Genomic DNA, 23949 nt, shown 5'->3' on the forward strand with positions numbered 1-23949 from the left:
CCCTCCCATCAGATGTCAAAGAAATAAACAACTATCTGACATTTAGAAGACATCTGAAGGCAGCCCTGTTTAGGGAAGTTTTTAATGACGGATGTTTTAATGTATTTTTAATCTTTTGTTGGAAGCCACCCAGAGTGGCTGGAGAAACCCAGCCAGATAGGCGGGGTATAAATAATAATAAAATATTATTATTATTATTATTACTCCTCAAGGCATTTCTAGCTCATAAAAAGTAACCATCTTTTTATTCAGTGGCTCCTCAAACTCTAATTATAGGTGTTTCTTGCAGATTTATCATGCCATATAGAGGCTAATCCAATATTGGGATAACATGTGACTCACTGTCAAGATATGAGGATAAATACCGGTAATACTGATTTTTATTTTTTATTTTTTGCAGCAACCAACTCCTTGCCCTGCATTTAATTAGAACTAGGAGTTAACTAAATTTTAATCCAATGTAGGTCATGAATGGAAAATCCCCAGATGATGTTGGAGTGTAACTCATCAGACCAAGGCAGCATTGTTTATGATCAAGAATGATGAGAGCCCTGGCCCAATTTTGTTTTAGGTGAATTGTCTTCTCATAAACACAGGTGAAAGGATCTCACAGAAGTATGTTGAGGAAAACAAAAACAGCACAATAGTTCTGATAACAGTACTCTAATCCAGTTACCCAATTACCTTTTCACTGTGGCTATTATATCTTCCGACCTGCAATCTTGTGGCCATTCTAGTATCAAGCATCTTCATCTTCTTGCCACTACAAGATACTCCATTCCCAAATATTAAAATCAATTTCATGCTTTCTCCCAAATCTTCTGCCTGCCTAGTATTTTCTGTTAAACTGTATTTCTTTGACCTGGATGTGTGCCTTCCTATGGCCTCTTCATGTGCTAACTTAAATTAGGGAGCAATGTAGATTCAAATAAGCTGTGTGGCCATATGTTTAGCCCTGCCTCAAGGTGATATGGCTCCTCTTTTCTTGGCCCTTTGTGTGTTCAGGGTAAATTCTGAAATAGGAAGTCTTTTCCACCTGTGATGGCTCCCTGGATATTACAGAACTCCAGTAGCACATTAAAATAGTTTTTCTTTCTTTGCTATATAGAACATAAAATTATCTTCATAAGGTATATACAAAATTGTTTTCTCAATAAAGACTAGCAATCTTACCTGCTTCCTGACAGCATACTGTCTTCTTCATAATATTCTTCACCACTAAAATATTCCTGATCATCCAAGTAGCAATCATCATTATAATAATCTCGAATTTCATGATCTTCTCGGCAAATTGTGGGTAGATGTCTATCTCCAGATTCTGACCTACAGATAGGACATAGATGTTTGGCAAGGCCTAATTTCTTGAAGGAACAATGTTGACATAAATTGTTGTAGCTGCACTTTCCACAAACTTCCCTTCTTTGGAAACATCGCTGTCTTGTCTTTTACACCTATGCATAAATCATTGTAGCAGAAATGTGCTCTAATGCCTATCACTGTGGACTTTCGCTTCAGGTATGCTTTTCTAATGTCATCTTAAAAGGTAACACACATGGTTTTAGAATTAAGCGAAGTAAAAAAAAGTTCTCGCTGCTTTTTTTTATAGCATTCATGAGAAGAAAAAACTATTATTAAGACAAAGCAAGTCTGACTGTACAAAGTTTGGGTGTCAATGATCTTACTTTAAGAATATAAAACACTTAAGGTTATGAGGACAACCGCTTTATTTTCATTTGGTTCAAGAATAAGCCGTACGTCTCTAGTATTTTCCTGTATTTCATGGCTAGAGAAACTATTTTTCTGATGAAAGGAAGGTAATCTGTCAGGAGCTACATCTTGGCAGTGGGTGGAGCTGTAGCCAGTGATGGGTGGGACCAGAACCAAAGGACATCCCCTCTCCCTCCCTTCCCCCTCTGCCACCACCTTTCCCTCATTTTTCTTCCCTTGCCAGCTGCGTGAAATTGGGCTGTGGGTTGCATGCAGCTCTCTGCTTTCCCATTCCTTGTTTAGGTTCCAGTTATACCCAAATAACAGTTTCAGGCCCTCTTCAGCCTGACGCTGAACATGCAGCAGCCACAGTGGGGCTGATGCAGATGTCAGTGTCATGGAAGCCTGTCTGGTGTGCATATTCTTGTTACCCCTTTCACACATTTGGATACCCACAGTAGTATAATACTCATGAGCTGGAGTAGCCTTAATAATTATTCTTTCTCATGATGCCCATAATGTTCTGAGAATTCTTATGGGCCCCACAGTTTATAATTACCCCAATGTGAGTATCACAACTCATGTTGTTTTTGCTATGGACTGAAATTATTTTTAAAAGCATGCTCAGTTGTATCTGGGCATGTCAATACCCTTTTGCCAAGAGCTTCACACTGTATTTACTTACCTAATGTAAGCTTCATAATAGCGAGATCTATCCAAGAAGGGAAACAATGTAGAAGGAGAAAAGAAGTATAATTAGCATTCATGAACTGGTGATAGTAAGGTACTTGCTTAATAAATTTATCTACAACACCCCACCCCCGAAATATATTTTTCTACTTTAATAAAAGAGAAACACTAATTTGCAATTAGTTCTTGACTTAATGAACTGTAGAGCAGAACATGCTATTAATGCTTGTATCTGTTGAATTGATCTGATTCTCTTCACCACAGTAAGGTAGTTCTCATGGGCATTTGCTGGATCAGATAACCAACTAAATCAGAACATGTAGCTGAATAAAAAGCTAAATGCAAGCTATATACTGAAATACAAGTTTCAAGTAATCTATAAAATGAATCCAGGCCAGTGAGATAATCAAGGATAAGTGGTCCAAAAGCCGCCAAATTTTTATTCAAAGACTGAAAGGAATGAAGGATTGAAAATGGTATGCACTTTTTTGTAAAAAACAAAGAAACCCCAAACCCACTACAGTGGACGCTTGGGTTGCGAATGTGATCCATGCGGGATGCACATTTGCAACCTGCAGCAGCACGTCTGCGCACGCACGGGTTGCAATTCAGTGCTTCTGCTCATAGCGCGATTTAGCACTTCTGCGCATGCACAACCGCCAAAACCTGGAAGTAGCCCGTTCCAGTACTTCCGGGTTTCGGTGGGTCCATAACCCAAAAAAACGCAACCTGAAGCATCTGTAAGCTGGGGTATGACTGTATTTGATTAGTTCATAAGCATTATGTACAACAATGTGACTGAGATATAGAAGGGTCTGAACCCAAACACCGTATTTCAGATTTACCTCCTATTGGCAGATCTTCTACGTTTCTCATGACGATCACTTCTGGAGTGGGAACGATGCCCAGTTTCAGATATGTACTCATGACTTCCACCACTTGTGTGTCTTCCATTAGCCACTTTGGACATGTTGGCATTATTGAGGTTAGCATTTGTTGAGTTTGGAACATGCTTCCCTACAGAGTTGTGGTTATGATGGCTATGATGACTATGGTGGTTGTGGAATAAGGAGTTTCCTGCTGGAGGAGGCACATTTTTCTCGGTAGTCTCAACCACAGATGGAATTGAAGGCCTTTGGACATGCAGGGGACGGTGCGTGGTATTGATCTGCTGAAATGAATCCCTTGTATCATTGCTAACATGGTTTACATGATTTCCAAACAGGGCACCATTTCTCTGCAATATACAAGTTAATCAGTTAGTTAATATAATACATTGCTGAAACCAAGCTTGCATCAGTGTATGTGCATACCATTATGTGGTACATTCATGGTCCTGAGGTCAAGCTATTGCACCGTCATAATGTGTTGTTTTATACAAGGTCTCCTGTAGTGATATGGGGGTGCCCATGATCATGGCAGCTATATTATGCTGCTACATTGAAAGTCTGCAAGCAATGCCAATAAGTGAGTGTTTTAAAAAGCACTGTGCCATAGATACTCAGACTACAGTGTCTGTAGTTGAGAGCCAAGCAAAATAAAGTCATCAAATATTATAGCATTTACAAACTATACTACAGACAGCATATATCCTGAAATTTCAACTGCCCATTAAAACTATGACTTAAAGCCATGCCACAACGATCTTGGTGTTGCAGATAGTATCAAGAGTTCTGTGATTCTGTTCTCATACAGCTGGAAGAGCAAGTTGTGCTCCACTGCAACTGCCCACGCTGTGGATCAAGTTGACCATCCATGCAGCTCAACCTATATGCATGGATGGCGCATCATACAGTAAAGTGCTCAGAGTTTCTTATGAAAAGAGTGAATGGCATGCAATTCTATGATTCTTTTTACACCTAACCCAGATGGTGCAGTCTACTCAGGACTAAGATGGAGATAGGAGCAGTATCTCTTGGAGCTCAATCTAGGGAAGACAGAAGCAATGACAATTGGCAGAAGAAAACATCTGGTGAGGTGTCTGCCTCCAACGTCTTAACAATCCCCATTCTTGCTATCAATGATAACTGTAATCTCAAATCAGTGGCAGGAGCCATCTTTAATCAGTCCAGCTTTCTCCCTAGGCTTTTGTATGCTATTGGAAACTCACAGACAACAGGACATAGCCATCAACTTCTTGCTTAAAGTACATGTAACTATAGGAGATCAAACCTATCCATTCTGAAGGAAATCAGCCCCGAGTGCTCAGTGGAAGAACAGATCCTGAAGCTGAGGCCCCAATACTTGGGCCACCTCATGAGAAGAAAAGACTCTCTAGAAAAGACCCCAATGTTGGGAAAGATTGAAGGCACAAGGAGAAGGGAACGACAGAGGACGAGATGGTTGGACAGTGTTCTTGAAACTACTAACATGAGTTTAACCAAACTCTGGGAGGCAGTGGAAGACAGGAGTGGCTGGCGTGCTCTGGTCCATGGGGTCATGAAGACCCGGACACGACTAAACGACTAAACAACTACCACTATAGATTTCTGGGGTTGATATTGCAAATGCTGTTATCATTCTACAGTAGTCCTGGCCAGACATTTCAGGGAGGAATGCAGTCCAAACCCCTTGCACATTTGAAATATAGAAATGATCATTGTTGTATGAGAACATCCAACTTCCAAAATTAACTGTTTGCTAGTTGTGCCATTACAGCCCTGCTTTATTCCATTGAAAGATGGGAGGTCACCAAGCAGCTTTTATTTACAATCACTTTATTGACTTGGCAGTTTTATGTGTTCTAGAGAACTTTTGTTTTTGAAATTAAAAATAGTTTACTTCTAATTCTTCATGTGAAATTCATGTCAGGTGACATGCCTATAGAAAATAACTTAAAATTTAATTTAAAATCATGATTATTAAAAGTATTAATGCCCTCTTGACTCCCCCCCCCCCGCCCCCTATTTTAATGTACTTTTTCTGCACTGCCTTGGATGTGTGGCTGTTTCCTGTGGTGCAATAAGCACATCTTGTCCAGATATTACACAGAGAGAAATTTCACTGACTTCAATAGACCTTACCTGCTCATAATGTAAGGAAATTATGCACTGCAAACTGATTCACGTAAGACAGTCTATAGTAAAACAACTGAGGCATAAAGAGAATGCACTGAACCCCTTGAAAAAATATTGCAGTGTTGAACAAAAATGTTTACTATCAGTCTATATATGTTTACTCAGAAGTACAACAGGACTTCAAAGCAAGCATGTATAGGACGGCAGCATAATTTTGTAAATTTCACAAGTTCGAGCCAACCAATTTGTTATATGTCCATTTACTTTATATACTTCCTCTTCCTCATGGTGATTTTGCTCAGGTTCATCTTCTTGCAAATCACAGGATATAGCACGCCGAATTTCAGGTCCAATATCATGAAGCGTCCTTAGTCCCGCCTAAATGGGTAAAACATAATCATTGTGCATTAAAAAATAATTAACTTTTCTCTTTCTGATTCATCACAGTTAAGGGACTGATGTGAAGAGTTTTTGTTATATCCTTCTATTAGCTTTATGCTTTAACCTACCGTATTTTTCGCCCTATAGGACACACCGGCCCATAGGACGCACCCAGTTTTTTGGGGGGGAAATCAAGGGGGAAATTTTTATTTCCCCCCCAGATTTGCGCAGCCATCCCCAAGCTAGAAGAGGGAGACAGAGCACTCCGTCTTCCTCTTCTGCCTTCAGGGACAGCCTCTCTAGCCTCTGTGGGGCAGCGGCTTGCCCTGCTGTCCCCTGAGCTTGTGGGGCTGGCGGGGCGGGGGGGGAGAGAAGCAAGCTTGCTTCTCCCCCCCGCCAGCCTCCAGATCAGGTCCGGGAATAGCGGGGTGGCGGCGCTCCGCCTCCCCACTATCCCCCGAGCTTGTGGGGCTGGCGGGGGGGGGGGGAGAGAAGCAAGCTTGCTTTCCCCCCCCCCGCCAGCCTCCAGACCAGGTCGGGGAATAGCGGGGTGGCGGCGCTGCGCCTCCCCGCTGTCCCCCAAGCTTGTGGGCTGCAGGCTGCTGCCCGCAAGCCTTGCAAGCCCGCGGGAACTCCCGCCGGGCTTTCAAGGCTTGCGGATAGCTTCCTGAAGCCTCGAGAGCGAGAGGGATTGGTGCGCACCGACCCCTCTCACTCTCCAGGCTTCAGCGAAAGCCTGCATTCGCCCCATAGGACGCACACACATTTCCCCTTCATTTTTGGAGGGGGAAAAGTGCGTCCTATAGGGCGAAAAATACGGTATATATTTACTGGTGTTGCTGCTGCTGGCATTGCTCCTTTGGCAGTCGAGGAACGTGCAAATACTTCCAAGCACATGGTTCTGCTTCCTGGTAGAGATTTTTACGAAGTGATGACCAGACCTAGGGACCAAGCATTGCTTGCATGGTTTGTAAATATACCAAGAAATCCAACTGCATTGACAAAAATTTCTACCATATATGTTAGTGTGGGAGCCACAACAAACACTATACCACAACACTCGTAAAATATTGGTACTACAGACCAGAATCAGGCCAGTCTTGAAAGAGCTTGAAGCTATATGTACTGAAGTCCTACCCTCCAGAACAGGAGAAAACAACATGCTCCCTCCTCCATGTGACTGCCCTTAAAGTTATTTGAAGATGGCTATCATATCTCTCCCGTTTCCTCTTTTCTAGGCTAAACATACCCAGCTCCTTCAAGCACTCTTCATAAAGCTTAGTTTCCAGACCCTTGATCATCTTGGTCGCCCTCGTCTGCAGACATTCCAGCTTGTCAGCATCTTTCTTAAATTGTGGTGCCCAGAACTGGACACAGTATCCAAGTGTGGCCCGACTAAGGCAGAATAGAGTGGTACTACTACTTCCCTTGATCTGGACACTATACTTCTGTTGATGCAGCCTAGAAGTAGTTCACAGATGGAAATATTCATCCTTTCAAAAGGCTGACAAGCAAACATCTAGAGCCTCTTTGTCCTAAAATTCACATGAGTGATTGGACTACGATCCACAGAACCTTCCACAGGATTTGCATCCCTTAAAGGAATCACTGGAAGTTTCCTAACAAGATTGGGGGAGGAATTATCTGCAATAATCTTAAAAGGAAGAGCATGAGGCAATGATGGATGAATAAAACCAGCATAATGTATTATTCTTGAACAACAAAAGGGGATCAAGCACACCATCAAGCAACCCAATATCACACTTGGTACCAAGAAAGTCATGTGGTTGCATAGACTGACCTACCACGTTGTTGTTTTCGTCTTTACGAAAAATCAAAGCTTTAGCTTTATGCTAATACGCATAAAACATCTTCCTAATCAGACCTTTACACAGCCTTACATAAAAAAGATTATAGGGCTATTCAAATTATAACATTGATAAATATAATCTGATTTAACATCAAATGTTGACATCTAATTATAGCAATATGAGGTGATCAATGTAGTATGAGGTTTTGATTTATTTCCCCTAACCAATAATATTAAATTGCATGAAAGATTTCCCCCCGCCACCCCCTCAATATCTGGCCTATCACCATTACTTTCTTAATATTTTTGATCCATTCATTTATGAAATACAAATGTGGTTGGTACATACGATAAATCCTATTTATTTACATTAGCAGATATGCCTGCAATTCTGATGGTGATTGTCAGGAGTCCTACCAGAGTCATAAGCCGGTCAGCAATAAAACACCCAGTGTCACTGAAGTTAACTCTTTATTCAAAGGAACCAAAACAGTACAGGCCTAGTGATCACAGCAACTCTTTCCAACTCTTGCCCCAATGAGTCAGTTGCAAGGACTGAAAGCCCCTGCCTTCCCACTAATCTCTAAGGCCCCTCTCCCGGTTTCTTCCCCAGCAGCCTAAGGCTCATTCGCCTGCTCTTTCTTGCTCTGCCCTCATTTCTCTGTGTGTTCTGGGAGATCAGGGAGGAGGGAAGCAAGTAACAGCAGGAAGGCGAGTTTTCTAGGCTTCCTCATCAGCCCGACTCCACTTTGCTTCTTGACCTCCCTCTGCTTCTGGACTGCTCTTTGCCGCAGCCCGTTCCTGCTCACTAACCCCTGTTACCTCTTCAGCTTCTGACATCTTCTCCTGCCAGTCTGCTCCTCCTTCTCCCTCTGACCACTCATGGTTGTCCTACCACCACTCTCCTGGCTCTGAGCCCTCTTCTCCTGGGGATTCCCCAGCTGGTTTCTCCCACCACTTCTCTGCATCCAGCCTGTCCATGACAGTGATCCACTTTCAACTTCACCCAATTTTGGGCATAACAGGTCCAAACTCACAAATTACACTACAGTGGAACCTTGGTTCTCAGAATGCCTTGGTACTCAAACATTTTGGCTCCTGAAAGCCAAAAACCCAGAAGGAAGTGTTCCAGTTTCTGAAGAGTTTTGAGAAGCCGAATGTCTGATGCGGCTGTCGGCTTTTGTTTCCGGGGTGCCTGCGCCAATTGGAAGCCGCGTCTTGGTTTTCGAATGTCCAAAATGGACTTTTGGAATGGATTACATTCAAGAACCAAGGAACCATTGCATCTGCTTAAAAACTTTTTTTTAAAAAAATTCTAAAAATTCCCAAGCATTGCTGGGCACTACCTGGCAATGTTCAATAATTTCACTGGTTATAGTAAAGGTACCCCTGACCATTAGGTCCAGTCGCTGACTGGGGTTGCGCGCTCAACTCGCTCTATAGGCCGAGGAGCCGGCGTTTGTCCACAGACAGCTTCCGGGTCATGTGGCCAGCGTGTGGCAAACCAGAGCAGTGCACGGAAATGCCGTTTACCTTCCCGCCGGAGCGGTACCTATTTATCTACTTGCACTTGATGTGCTTTTGAACTGCTAGGTGGGCAGGAGCTGGGACCAAACGACGGGAGCTCACCCCCGTCGCGGGGATTCGAACTGCGGACCTTCCAATCAGCAAGCCCTAGGCTCTGTGGTTTAGACAGCACCACCCGCATCCCTCACTGGTTATACTCTTGAGTAAAACACTGTTGAATATAACTCAGTAAAGGCATATTTTTCCAGTGAGCTATTTATTTGGTCCAAAGGTCTATATTTCTTGGGTAGTATAAAATTGCTTTCAGTCTTCTTGTTAAGCAGATGTTAGTTTTTGCAATACAGTGGTGCCCCGCAAGACGAATGCCTCGCAAGACGGAAAACCCGCTAGACAAAAGGGTTTTCCGTTTTGGAGGTGCTTCGCAAAACGAATTTTGCTATGGGCTTGCTTCGCAAGACGAAAATGTCTTGCGATTCCTGGGGTTTTTTTTTCCGCTTCTCACCCCCTTTTTCTAAGGCACTAAGCTGCTAATAGCCTTTTAGCAGCTAATCCGCTAATCCCTTAAGCCTTTAATAGCCGCTAATAGCCGCTAAACCGCTAATAGCGCTAATCCGCTAATGGGCTTGCTTTGCAAGACGAAAAAACCGCTAGACGAAGAGACTCACGGAACGGATTCTTTTCATCTTGCGAGGCACCACTGTAATTTGTTTCCAGAGACTCTTTGACAACAGCAATACCACAAATGGGAATCAAAAAGGGAAAACCCTTAGCCAATATCCAAGTAGAATGTCTCTCAAAAGCTGTAATGTCTTCCCTTGAACTGCCCAATTTCTCCAGGCTTGTTGTATGGTTCTTGGCTTCCAAAAATGCTTCAAACATTGACCCAAAGAATTCCATTCCAGCAAGAGCTTTCAGAGCCACTGGGTAGCCAAGATTTGTTCTCTGGATCCATATCCCAGCTTCAGGATTATTTTAGTCACCATTTGTTCCCCCACCCCTCAATTCAACCTTTCGTTTAGAGCCAGCCAGTTTTATCAAAGCTGGTACAGCTGATATACTCCCTATGACTTTGCCTCAAGCCCCTTGTGCAAGTAGTAATAAATCATGTTGCAGAGTCAGTCACCTGATAAAATGAGTAATTATCACCAGATAACTTTATGATGTTCAATGCTAGTTCCCACCCTGAAATGTTTCCTTAGCTCTACCTGACATGGTAAAAACCTGCTAGATAAGTGTAACATGTACAGGATGAAAAAGAATGAACAGCCCAGTCTCCACAAGGTTATAAGTACCTCTTATATAAGTTTGGGACCCATTACTCAGATGAAGGGTGCAACAGTAATCACCATACAAATATGGTAACAAAAATTAAGAAATGGGTCTCCAAATGTAACTTTGGGTCGAAGACTACTGTACCATATCTGCAAGCATATATCTGCTTATTTCAGAGCAAATCCCACTGAACTCAATAAGGCTTGTTTCTAAGTAATAATGCATAGGGACTCCATATATTACAGCGCTTCATCTGAACAATTCAGTAGGAACAGTCATAAATAATTCCATGGTCTATGCACTTTCCCTTTCATAGTCTTGCATATTGTGTTCTGCCTGTCTCTCAGGTACTTCTGGCTGTCAGGGTATTAATTTATTGTATGTCACAGACCTATGAAACATGATCCTTAAAGCCTAGGGTGGGGTGGGAACAGGAAAAGACTTTGGGACTCCCTGGCCTATAGTTCAGTTTTGTGTGTCCCCAGAGATACTTTTTAAAAGCACATTTCATTCTGACTGTTGTCCCCTTACCAATATTAAAGTCTAACAGTGATATAACAGATTGTGTTTCCAGCTCCAGAACCAGCTCACCACCAGCGTTTAAAACTGCTTTCCTTCTGCTAGGACGGGTAGGGTGATGGATGGTCAGGAATAAAGTACAGTGTGGTTCCTAGATCAAAACTTCAAAATAAAAGTCCACCGTGCAGGTTTTGTACCAATGATCACTAGAAAGCAGCCCAAGACTCAGTGGTCAGAAGAGAGACCCAAGGAAATTTACTTTAAAATCTTAAATAAATCCTAAATGATGGGACTAAGTAATCCTAGACTGAGGCACTCTGACTAACAAGGACTTAATACTGCAGAATGGCCTCAATTACTTAATCGCATTGGGGCTGTTTCTTCAGTAGTTTGTTCCATAACACACAAGAGTATAACCTCTAATTGATATAATTCAATGCAGTTGTTCTTTAGAAGGGAAAGCGTAGGTAACTTTTCAAGAAGGCCGTAATCAACACACCCACACTGTATGTACCATATCTGAAATATCTGAAAACACAAATAACTTCCCCTTTGAAAAAGCAAAAAATGAAATGGACACACATGCACACATCTGTTGGCTTTTTTAAAAAATGCAATCATATGATATCGAGGAATGCTTCAATAGTTCATATGGTCACATTACTACATTTGTCATTAAGAAGTAAGCACACAAACACCTTTACATGGATTTAAAAATATAATGCAAACAATAATCATAACGAAACCTAAATGTGAGAAAAGATGTACTGGCTTTGGAATTAGGATAGGTTTAATAAATATCAACACTTTCTCTCTCCCTTCAGTTTGGAGGTAATATTTTAGATTTAAGAAGGAAATGCTTCTTAATATGCTTGCAAAGAAAAGCTGTTGCACATACACACAATGCCCTCATAATCAAACATAAATTGCAGTGCTTTCCCATACAATTCCTCTTCTACGCTCTATAAAAATTTATCACATTCCTAAATAAATTCTAATTTATAAATAAAAATGAAAAAGAGTATGTATTCTTATATCTGAACTTTTATATATGTTCTATTATTATATAAGTATGCCTTTTAAAAAAGCTTCTTTCATTATATTAATAAAATCCACAATCATTAACAGGTCATGTAAGCAATATTTAATACCTCTATTAGTATAACTATTGAGCAAAACAAATGTTGCATTGGTTGACTATTTATACTATTCTCTGGTAACTGCCTAGAAAGTAGATAAGAACTGTAAGCCCAAACAAGTCATCTGAAATGTTGAAAGGTTTGCAAATACCATGGAATCTAATATAATTTTATCATGGTTCTGAAACGGCTGCTGCTAGCTTTCAGGTGTCACTTACCTGCACTGATTTACAGTGAAGGAAATACTTCACTGCATACTTATTCTGATAATTTACAAGTAATCAGTGCCTAATAAAATAAAATGCAATACTCATTTGATTAGAAAAGCATACAGAACATCCAAAAACCATGCCACCCCCAAAAAAGCTATAGGGCACCTACGCTGTAGCAGTGAATGTAAGAAACATAGTAGTCGAGTCTGCAATCCTCAGAACCATTTATCTTCGTAGATCCCATCCTATTTCAGCCCCCCTGAAACTGTGTTCCCTTCACTCTTCCTGTACAAAGGACTCTGTGATCTCCTGTCAATTCCCGGCGCTGTTCAGCTGAGCTTTGATGTGAGCCCATTATAAACATGGCACACCAATGAAGTTGAAGCAGAGTGACGTACAAATCCCCCATCTGCATCTGATAGCCATTGATAATCTTTTCTAAATTTCCATCGTGATTACAGTAGCTAATTGAGGGTTATAAACATTTCACAAAAATAGCACAGGTTTGTTAAACAAAAGTGTGTGTGCGCGCCTCTGTGTGTGAGTGTTTCTAGTTTACATAACAGGAAGAAGCATTTTTATTAGACACTATTTCATATAACATTAAGTGACTAATCACATAGGTATAGATAATCCATACATATCTTCTCCAGCGGAAATGTAATGAAAGGGCAACCTCTATACTATGTATTAGACATAAATAATTAAAGTCACTCATGCTCCACTAAACACTTATTTTGCTATGAATGCAGAGCATCAGTTTTAAGTTTCCATCATTACTGACAGATAGTTAACTGCAGCCCTGCTCCTAGGTGATTTTGCCGCTGTTTATTGAGATTGGAAATGGTGCTACAAGGGTCAAAGTGATACTTTTGGCTATGGGAAATAATCACTAAGGCCCAGTTCATATTTCATTTTATGAGTATGAATGACAAGTGGGGATTTATTATTAGATTTATTTAGTATTATTTATATCCCATCCTTTATCCCAAAGTGGCTTAGGGTGGTCTAGAGACGGGAACATACAAACATTAATAGTCCATCATTAATAACCATGAGAAGAGTGTTTTAAGTGAGCATAAGAACCAGGTCTAAGAAAATTTATCATGGCTACCTTACCTTCACTTTATTTGTTCCTTAGGTTCTAGAAAAAGCATACAAACATTGCAACAGAACTGGAATGAGGATCCCAACGCAAGATGGTGAATTAGATGATCTTACCACCTTATCCTGTGAGCTGTTGCTCATAGGTGGGACATAAAACCATTGGTTAAATCTTAAAGAACATGCTTGGGCTTTATTTCCACATGGCCTTCCAGTTGGTATTCTAAAGTATGTGTTTTACAGTTGACTTGTATTGATACTGTGGTAGGGTGTGATTGTATGGATGTCGCCTTATGAGAGATATCAATCTAATAAAATTCAACTATGTTTTATTTAGACCCAGTGACGTTAATGGACCTAATTCAGTCATGTTCATTCATTTCAATGGGTCTACTCTGAGTAAAATTTAGTTGAATACTGCCCCTTATTTTTGTAGTGTGTTCTCAAGAAAGAATGTAATGACACAGTTGTTTTTGAAGACGTTGTACCGTATTTTTCGCCCCATAGGACGCACTGGCCCATAGGATGCACCTAGTTTTGGTGGGGGGGGGGGAATAAAGAAAAAAATTTATTTCCCCCCCAGGCGCGGGGCTGGGGCGGGGGAAGCCCGACCTTCCCCCGACCCCAGCCACCAGAACAGGCAGCTCTCCCACAAGCCTTGGGAGACTGGCGCGACTTCCCGCCGAGCTCCCATGCCTTGCGGATATCTGCCAGCCTCCAAACCAGGTCGCTTCTCCACCCCGCCCGCCTCTAAACCGCGTCTCCCAAGGCTTGCGGAGAGCTTCCTGAAGACTGGAGAGCGAGAGGGGTCGGTGCGCACCGACGCCTCTCGCTCTCCAGGCTTCAGCGAAAGCCTGCATTCGCCCCATAGGACGCACACACATTTCCCCTTCATTTTTGGAGGGGGGAAAGTGCGTCCTATAGGGTGAAAAATACGGTAATTTGATTTATATTATCAACCATAAACCATGTATTAATTGTACTTTGGAGAAACATGAAACTTCATTTAGTGGCAGAGAAGCATAGTGGTTCATCCACACAGCATCAAACAGATTGTTTTCATATGGATCAGTAGTTACATTTTTTGGTGGTTTAAGAGGCCACAAATATAACTTTTGTATAAAAGTTGTGGCCTAAATCGCAGTATTTTTTAGAGGTCTAGACTTCTTGTATTGCAACTAGCAAATTTCCATGATGTTTCAGTTTTCATTTGACTGTCTAAGAAACTTTACGTCATGGCTAAATTTTGTGTGTGTGTGTGAGAGAGAGAGAGAGAGAGAGAGAGAGACAGACAGACAGACAGACAGCCATGATATCACCAAGTTCTCGATATAGGAACCAATAAATACTGAACCTCAGAGAGCAATTCATCTATATTCAGAAAACGAAAATCCCTTCTCAAAAGATTCCATCAAATAAATAATTCAACCCAAACTAATTTTAACATGTTCTTGCTGCAACTGATTTTCTAAAAAGGAAACTATAGCCATCAAGTGCTTTTCAATCCTTATCTAGTTCCATCCCTTATCTTGATACTGAAGACAAATGGTAGACACTCTAAAATTACCGTAGTTTCTGAGATCTCTGTGATTGGAACTAACTTTTATTCAAATGTCTCATGCTATTGGCCCTGCAACCTTCTGGGGTCTGGAAGAGGCCATTCCAGGGGCCATAACAAGCATCAGATCTCCCTGACATAAGGTGGAGGAGGCACAACCGTGGAGACAGAGATCCTGTGTTGGATGCTTCTTCTCCCCATCACAGAAAATTCTGTGGTCCTTGCTCTCGTGTATGGCCCAAAAGGGGGTACGCCCTGGGTGGGTTAGGGGAAAGTACGGATCCAAAAGATCCATAGCCTTCCCTTTCCCAATAGGCCCCTAAATCAGGGAGAAAACTATACATACTAACTATACAATACCACTAGAGTTGTATTGAAATACTTCTTGGGAGTAGGAGGATGGAAGAACACAGCAGCTCTGCTCTGCCCATCTTCCTGCCTGCAAGATGTTGCTTGTGGTGGTTTAGTCACTTTCAGTTCTCTCTCACACACTGAACTTATGGTTGCAGCTTTAAAGGCCTAGTCTAGACATAATACTTAACCATTGGTAAACATGAACCATGGCTTGTTCCCTTAATCCTGGCTAAGATCTCAAACATGACTCCATGGCTTAACTTGCTGAGTTAAGACAAAGGGTAAGGAAGTGCCTTAAACATAAGCCCTATTCATGTGTTCTGAAAGCCAGGAAAACAACATGTGAGGGTGTGGGAGACATACGTATGTTACCTTCACCCTAACCCTGTAATTCTGTTCCAGTTGAAGAGTTACTGTACTTTTGTTGACAGTTGATCTACGTTTTGCAGTTGTCATTATGGTTGTATTTTCTCCAGAACTTTGTTATTTGAAACTACACTACCTGAAACTTCCTTATGGCGTTGACGGACATGTAGTTTTGCACGTGCTATTGCAATGTATGTAAAAGTTATAGTTCACAGAACAGGGAAGTGGCTGGCCCTTCACCACAAACCAGTTTCAGCTCTGGGGATTCCCCACCTCTCAAAGAGCTTCGTTGAGAAAATCCACCTCCACCTCAGTCCCAGTCTTCCTATTGGTCTGTTAATATATTCTGAGTACCACAACCTGCATTTCTTGGCATGCCCCCCCGTTGACAGTGGCTTGGTCTCCTTATGGCTCTGGGGATTTCCCCCCGGTTTCTGATGTTGGGTCTTCCCACAGCATAAAGAGCGGCAGACATTTCAACCCACGCATATCCCTGATTTTGATCAGTCTGCTGCTAGACAACAGGTGATCCAGTGCTGATAAAGCTTACCACTAGCAGCGGCATACTGAAGCATCTCTTATAATCAATGAACATTAAAAGGCACAGAATACTTAGAAGAGCTCCACAAATATTATTGTTTGCATGCATGGGAAATAACAGTACAGAATGAAACACAAACTTTCAAATCCAGCAATGGGCCTTCTTCAGGCGTTCTGACACCATGCTAAGTAAAGACGTGAGGGGAACTATGGGAACAAGCATGCCAGTTCTGCCCTCCAATTTTCCTGTTGTCCTCTGTAAATTGGACGGTGAATGTTGGAAGTATGGGGCCTCCTGTACCTATGTGTTTTAGAACCCTGGTAGTTCCTGGTTTACCACAAATGAGCCTAGTACATGTGCTAGTACATGGATGAAACAAATCACAATCCGTGGCTTAACAGAGCTCATGGTTTGTTTTGCTCCAAAAAACCATGATCGGTAATCAAAAGAATAAAATAAAATCTTGCCTACAGATTGTGTTCTTTGGGGGAGGAAAACAAACCACAGTCCTAATACTAAGCTTTGGATAATGGTTTGTTTAATGCAGCGAACCATGGTTTCTGGCTTACCATGCCATGTCAACGTGGCTACTAAGTAGAAACACTAAGACTCATAACACATAAAATGTTTCAGGATGCCATGCACCTTTAGCAGTTACAACCAGTTTGGTTATGCACACTCCTTCACGGTAGTAAGAAACAGAGTAAGAGGCAGCAAAGACCTTTGTATATGAACTTTGTATATGAATATTCTGTATGACATTTGAGATCTTTATATGTGAACTTTGCTATATGACATCTTAGAAGGTTTTCTGTAACTGAAACTATTGCTGTTTTACAACTGGAAGAGTTTGGCAATCAGCCACAGAGCTTGGGGTAGGGTTAATGATAAACTGCAGTCATCCAATCAATCTTCTTCCTAAGATCCATGATGAAATCTTCAATTTAGCTCGCATTTGCATGAAAAAATATTACTCAAGGTATTTACGTCAAAATAACATTTTAACATCCATGTGGTCCTGCAGGTCCAATAGGGGTGGGAGAAGATATCTGTAGTTCTCAAACTCTGTAATAGCGAACCTCCCTAAATCAAACACAATAAAGGAGCCACTCCTCCATACACAAATATATATCCACACAGAGAATGCTTCAGCTGACGTCAAGCATTCTGAAGCACGCACCCTGATTTTGCTCCTCTGTTGCACTAAGTGGAGGGTGTGGAGGTGGCACATCACAGAAAGGATCGAAAGAATTCGGGAAACAGGTTGTAGCAACAAAAACCTAACTTCTCCGTAAAAGCTAGCGTGCTTTTACATGATATCTGAGCATATGATGGGAGGAGATAAAACCAAGGTAGTAAAAGACACCAGGGGAACAGTTATTTGAAGGTGTTTTTTTTTCACATTAGTACCAAAAAAGAGTACCCAGTGAAGCTGCTGTAGAGCAAGCCAGACAGAGTAAAAGAAACTGGTTTTCCAAAGAGCATCGCTCTGGACAATGCTGTAACTGACAGGGTCATCCAACTATCTCGTTCCATCTGCACAAGTGTATTGCAGCTTTCCCCCCCCCTTTCCTCACCCTGCATGTTCCCTGTGCCTTTCCAAAATCTGCTCCGGAGGGCTGGGGAAACCCTGCTAGTACAGATGTGAAAGGAAAGGGAGAGGAAGTTCCATTGTGCAAGTGGAAATCCTTGCATTGTTAGAACAAGTAAGTTGGATACTGATGTGAGTTTGAGCATCAACAGCTCTTAGGGGAGGTGACCTTGGGCAATCACCCTAATGCTGATGATGCCTCTAGACTAACATGTGAATGGTTTGAGGCATAGAGCAGATTGAAAGGCTAATTTATGCTTAGGGTCCCTGTGGTATTCAAAACATTCAAAGGTACAGAAATTCATCAGACGGGAGGTCTATGTATATGACCCAGTATACTACACCTTTCTAGCTCCTCTGGCTTGGAGAAAACCTTCATAATATCTTGCTAGTTTCTACCTCAAACGTAATGCAGAGAAGCCTGTTTCGTGTGTGTGTGTGTGTGTGTGTGTCTGCTTGCCACTTACATAGTGAAGTTTATCCTAGTGGCATGTATGTATTATGTCCAAAAGTGATTTAACTATTAGGGGGAAAGTTTGATCTTTTGAGATTGTGGGTTAAAAAGCAGAATGGCTTAAAATGGTTCTCACTAGCTCTGAGAGATCAGCACTCTACAAAACAAACAAAATCACAGAGTACTTTGTCCCACAGAACTCCAGTGTTGATGCAACATGGACTTGACAGGTGTTATTCTCAACTATTCTCTGAAAATAAGGCTCCAAGTAGAACCCTTTTCACTTCCCCATCCTCTGCTGAACACAAATGGTATTCTAATAAACACTTAATATTCATATGCCACCTACCTGCTTGTACTGATATGAAAATGCTTCTTTTTACATCCACCCACCCATACCAGTGTTCCTGGGAAACTGTATTTATTCATTCCTAAACATATTGCATGGTGGTGCTAATAAGAATAGGGTGTCTCCCCCTCTCAGCTTTTTCAGTCTGTTATTGCTGTCCAGATGAAGCATTCTAACGCATACTGCAAATGCTTTGAATATAGAATCATTGTATTTCGAGACATTTGTTTTCAGGGGGAGATAATGTACAGTGTGTTCAAACCACTTTGACTCTACTTACAGTGTGTGCCTCTGACTCTCTGCTTTTCAGATCTTAGGATATTCGGAGAAAGAAGGGGCTTGTGGAGAGTAGTATGAAATAAATAGTCAACCAAAAGTTTGCGTTTTCAAGAGCTGCTTAACCCCCCCCCTTACAATTTCTACTTGAAAACATTATAGAGCTTCTGTTACCAGTTGCTGCTTCTTTTACAGAAAAAAAGGCTTTGTACACTTACCTTGTAATATACAGAACAATACTGTTTACTCCTTTTAATGGCGGAAGACCCCAAAATGTCTCAATAAAATACAGTCCTTGTGGCACCCACAGTCATTTACCTGTTGTTATCAACAAACTTGCAACATGGTTAGTTAAAGTGTAGAAAACAAAATCACCTGTAGTGCAATTGTGGTGTTCTTTGCAGGATGTTTCCCCACCAGTCCTTGTTCTTTCCGTTTCTTGAATTTCCTAAAGTAGTCCTGTATCAGGAAGGTGGCATAGAACTTCCCCACGGTTACCTCATCATCTAAATGAACAGACCAGACAGATCTCTCCCAAGTCAGCACATTTCATTAGTAGCCAATATATACTCTTATCCAAATCAGGAAAAAATGTGACAGTGCCATTGGCACAAGGGTTTTTGTTGTTGTTGCTGCTGCTGCTGATAATAAGGCAGACTAAATCTAGCATAAAGCAGTTTTAGCAAGCAAACAAGACTAGGCAGTAGAAGCAGTTGATAGGTGAACTATTTCCTAAGAAAGGAAAAGATGCTAATTTATTAAAGTTCAAAGAGGTAAGATTATCTTTTAAAATGCAAATGTCTACATGACTCTGAAAATGCAAACTTTGATCAGTTTGAACCAGAGTGTTATAAAAACTATAATAGGAGGAGGGCCTTTTCGTATTTGCTGCCTTTCAAGTAAATTATCACCATGGTGAATTCAAATATATCTAATTATTATTGTTTCTGTCTGACCTATTAAAGTGGCATATAAATTATCTCACTCCCTGAACACCTAACAGGCAATATTCATATTAAGTAATATATCAGGCATTAGAAACCAGAGTTCGGGGGCAAACCCTGGAGACTAAATTTGGTAAACTTTCAACTGAGATTCCACTTTGGTAGTCTTTTAGGAGAGAAGTTAATACTCTCTTTTGGCAGTGATTGGTTCCAAAATAACAGCAAAGATAGAACGTAACTCTATCTTAGATCATTAGTAAGGCAGGTAAATTGTGAAGTGTTCATATCAAGACTAGGTGTTAATACAAATGCTTTCCAGCATGCATTAGCTTTTACATTTATCTGACAGTATTAATACTGCTAGGTTATTTAAAAAAGACAAAGCACGATGAGCGGACATTGTTAATTATTGGACTATATTTGCCATTATTGGCAATTTAGTGAAATATCTTTTAGTAGTTTCCTTTTATTAGAACAGTTCCCAAACAGAACACTGTGTTTCTTTTCCTTGTATTTTGTACTGGTTTAAGGAGGGAGGAGGAAAAAGCCGTGGGTAGTGCAATCCTATATATATCTACTCAGAAGTAAGCCCAACTGAATTGAAAGAGACTTAATGCCAGATAAGGATATATACAATGGCACAGCACTTCACTGGAATATATGTTTTTAGTCAGTTTCAATTACCTATGTCTATCAACTATGGATTTTATATTTAAAAGAGGTCTCTGTGTCAAAACTAATCCATTTACATTATCTGCAGTCCCAAATTATTCAATTGTAGATAGCTTTAAACAATAAATCCTGAAATTGACCATATACCAGAACAGGTAGGGCCTGATAGGATTTGGTGTGGTATGTGATATGTTAGAAGATGTTAAAGGATATCTTATGAAAGAAAACAAGAAACAAAAAGATTTGAAGTAGCTTGGTTGGGAGCCCTGTCTGTTCCATTCCGACTCTTAAATAGCATCATTTGAGCCTGCTCTCACCATGTAACAAATGCCTTATTAAAGGATACATGGTCTATAAACCTCCACTAATTACAATGCAAGTTTAGGGGCTTCAGTACTAAGGATCAAGTCTTAAAAGCTGTGAGGGAAGACCAACAAGCTTTTTTTGTTAGCCAAAGCTGCAATCTCGTAAGTTAAATAAGCGTAAGATGTGAGTTATCTGAACCATAAGTTGGGGTGGGGGTTGCACCATATATGCATGTGTAAATGTGGGCATACACACAATTCACATCTGCAAAGCAGCAAGTTCCTGGATGTAGTTAAAAAGCTAGGTGCAAAAGGGACATACCCACAATATATTTCATGGACAGCCATGGGTACAAAATCTGTCCAGACTTTTGAGAAAGACAAACATAATTAGATATGTGAAGGAAAGCCGTGGAGCAGAAGTGATCATACTTTAAACAGAGTGGAAATCAACGTAAAAGAAAAACCCAAGGGAACGAATTTCAGCAAAACAAGTTTGGGGAGAAGACAGGAGGGTGGCAGATGGGCTTCAGTGGCCTCTGAAGGTTAAAGAATGGGGAATTTAGATAAAATCTTGGGGTAAAAGAAAGGAATCTGTACTTAAGTGACTTCTCTTCCTGTTTCCATCATATATTAGCAGTGTTAATTAATCAGTGTTAAACTGAACCTGAGGATTTGCAAGTAATTTGACATTTTAAACCTCTTGGCAATTATGAGTAAATTAAGGAAATGGGTTTACGGTCAGTAATGATTAATCTTGCTAGATTCATTATTCCTTTATTAAGTCTACTTACCACAAAAAAAAACAGGGATTTGGCTTTTTCTTAGCTATAACATCCTGTTTGAGAGATAATACTTAAGTGAATGCAGGAATCTGACCTATCATGTAAGTTTGTGAAAAACCTGTGGTTTATATAATGCATTTCTTTATAATCCTGGAACCTTTGCAGTACATTAAAAATTAAATAAATTTTATTTATATATTTAGGAGTATTTAAACTTCTCCTACTAACCAAAATTCTTAAAGTCTTCTTCACATTGTTGTTTACTTTGCAGCTTTCCTATCTTGTGTTTTTAATAAAACATTACATTACAATAAAACATTTTATTATGTTTTCCTGTATGTCAACTTCCAGGCATGAATAGTTGCAAAAATGTCTATTCCCTTTTCACTGCAATTTGCCTAAAGTTGTGAAAGATTTCCTGTTTGGCAGTGTTCTGTTTTCTGCATTTTAGTGGCATTATCTATTCTTTTTCTCTAGACAAGTTCACTGTACTTTGTTGTCTATGCAAATGGAAAATCAATATTCACTTTGAAAGCAGCAATGAAATGGAGCTGAACCTTTAATTGCACTCTGTAGAGGAAAATGTATTATGGTTTATTCTCTAGATGCACACTCAACAAATGCTCTCCATGTGCTTAATTTAGGAAGGCACGACTCGCTATTCTGAAGCATGTGTCTGTATTTCAATAAAAAGAAGGGGAATCAAGTTGACCCGAGGCAACACTAATTCCATGCCACCACCCTAAAACAGAATTGCTTCAGAATATTCTGAAAAGACTGATAGTTGAAAGGAATAGAGGCTGCAGAAAAAGCTCAAGCACATAGTTACAACAATAACAAAGCAATTAATCTAGGCCATGCAAGCACTCAGGTGTAAGGTTAGAAAAGAGCAGAGTAGTTTTAAATGTGCAGTATCGGTTTTCTCTTGACAGCTCGATTTCCCTAGATATGATTTGACATCATCCCATCTGTAGTCTGAGCTGCCAGTTGCAAGTGGCTCTTCCAGCAACAAAGCAAATACTCCTTCTTGCGCCATGCTGAAGAGTTGGACAGCCAGTATTGTTCTCTTTCCCCTAGAGTCTGAGAATGTCACCTTCAGAGAGAGATCAGCTTCTACCACTCGAAGTGATCTCAGGGTCACTTCCATACCTGAGCCAAAACCATATTGAAAGCTGGGTTAGCACTATAAAAGTACACTAAGCTATAAAAGAAGCCACATAATGAACTGAAATGGATCGATGTCTGGGATAGGACTGATATGGATTGCATTATGCAACAGATTCTGCACTTTTAAAACATGAAAAGCAAGTCAAAACATCACTTACAATCAAAAGTTCATCATTATTTTATACTGTAGAGAAATATATCTTGGTGTGTATGTTTCATATATAGAATATAAAACCTTGACTATGCTGTCTTATGACAATTAATAATAGCTTACCTAGTTAGTTCTAGCTTATATATTAAAATCAGAAGACTAATTCTGTACCCTGTACATCCTGATTAACTTGGTTATATTTAACTGTTTTGGGGTTTTTTGGAGGAGGGAAATGGGCTATATTCAGTCTATAGTCACTGTTTACTATAAAAAGTTCTCTCTCTCTCTCTCTCTCTCTATATATATATATATATACATTATAAAAAATGGCACACAATTGTCCACTGACCTAGTGCAAATTTGGACTAACTTCATTACCTGCAGATAGCATAATCAAAAAGGATGTTCAATAATAAAAATAAGAGCAGAACATAGGCTCTATTAATTTAGCAGTACATTATATTGAAACCTGTAAACTAAAATGTTTACACATAAATAAATTATTTACAATCACAATATTTAGAATTTTTTCAAATGTTATATTCCTAAAATAAATGTTTATATTTCTATTTAATAGAGATACTTTTTCCAACATTAATTAGCAAATAAGCATCTAAAATATTTAATGAATGCTTTTGCATTTTATAATTTAATTTATCATTTCATTAACACTATTATTCTGATTTTAGTGCCATGGTATTTTTTTCAAAACTGTATCAATATGTAAGCATTGAAAATGTAGAAATGTATGAGATCATCTCACTAACCACCAGCGGGGGGAACAACTTGGTCAAGAAGCTTCATGCTAGTTTTCTTCCAGATTTTCTTTATAACTGCCCTGAGTTCTTCATTTGCTTGCTCTAAGTTTCCTGAAAAGAGAGGGAAACAAGGGAGAGAAGGCAGGGAGGCCAAATTTGCAAATGTTAAATTTAATCTTGGGAATAGTAATTCAAAAAGTAATTCCATTTCATACTGCTGTGATCAGGCTGTGCTAAAATGGAGACAAGGGCTCCCAAAAACATCCTATGACAAGCATTCACTGGGGAGAAAACATTTGT

At 40.3% G+C, this 23949-nt stretch overlaps 2 protein-coding genes across 33 annotated transcripts in view; one reads left to right on the forward strand and one right to left on the reverse strand.

The window, feature by feature from the left end:
* CHDH (choline dehydrogenase) overlaps positions 1-8905 on the forward strand; it is a 42070-nt gene extending 33165 nt beyond the window's left edge. For both annotated transcript variants that reach the window (XR_014506672.1, XM_083421296.1), the window contains exon 9: positions 7034-8905. The gene's annotated coding sequence lies outside the window, so the exon portion shown is untranslated. The remainder of the gene's footprint in view (positions 1-7033) is intronic.
* CACNA1D (calcium voltage-gated channel subunit alpha1 D) overlaps positions 1-23949 on the reverse strand; it is a 184070-nt gene that overhangs the window by 12183 nt on the left and 147938 nt on the right. For all 31 annotated transcript variants that reach the window (XM_083420303.1, XM_083420309.1, XM_083420304.1 and 28 more), the window contains 6 exons: positions 23659-23760; positions 19243-19373; positions 5679-5792; positions 3243-3634; positions 2393-2419; positions 1174-1323 (listed from right to left, as the gene is read on the reverse strand). In XM_083420303.1, the coding sequence (XP_083276429.1) occupies positions 1174-1323; positions 2393-2419; positions 3243-3634; positions 5679-5792; positions 19243-19373; positions 23659-23760 (916 nt within the window). The remainder of the gene's footprint in view (positions 1-1173; positions 1324-2392; positions 2420-3242; positions 3635-5678; positions 5793-19242; positions 19374-23658; positions 23761-23949) is intronic.

This window comes from Podarcis tiliguerta (genome assembly GCF_965153285.1).
Source record: "Podarcis tiliguerta genome assembly, chromosome: 2".
Lineage (NCBI taxonomy): Eukaryota > Metazoa > Chordata > Lepidosauria > Squamata > Lacertidae > Podarcis > Podarcis tiliguerta.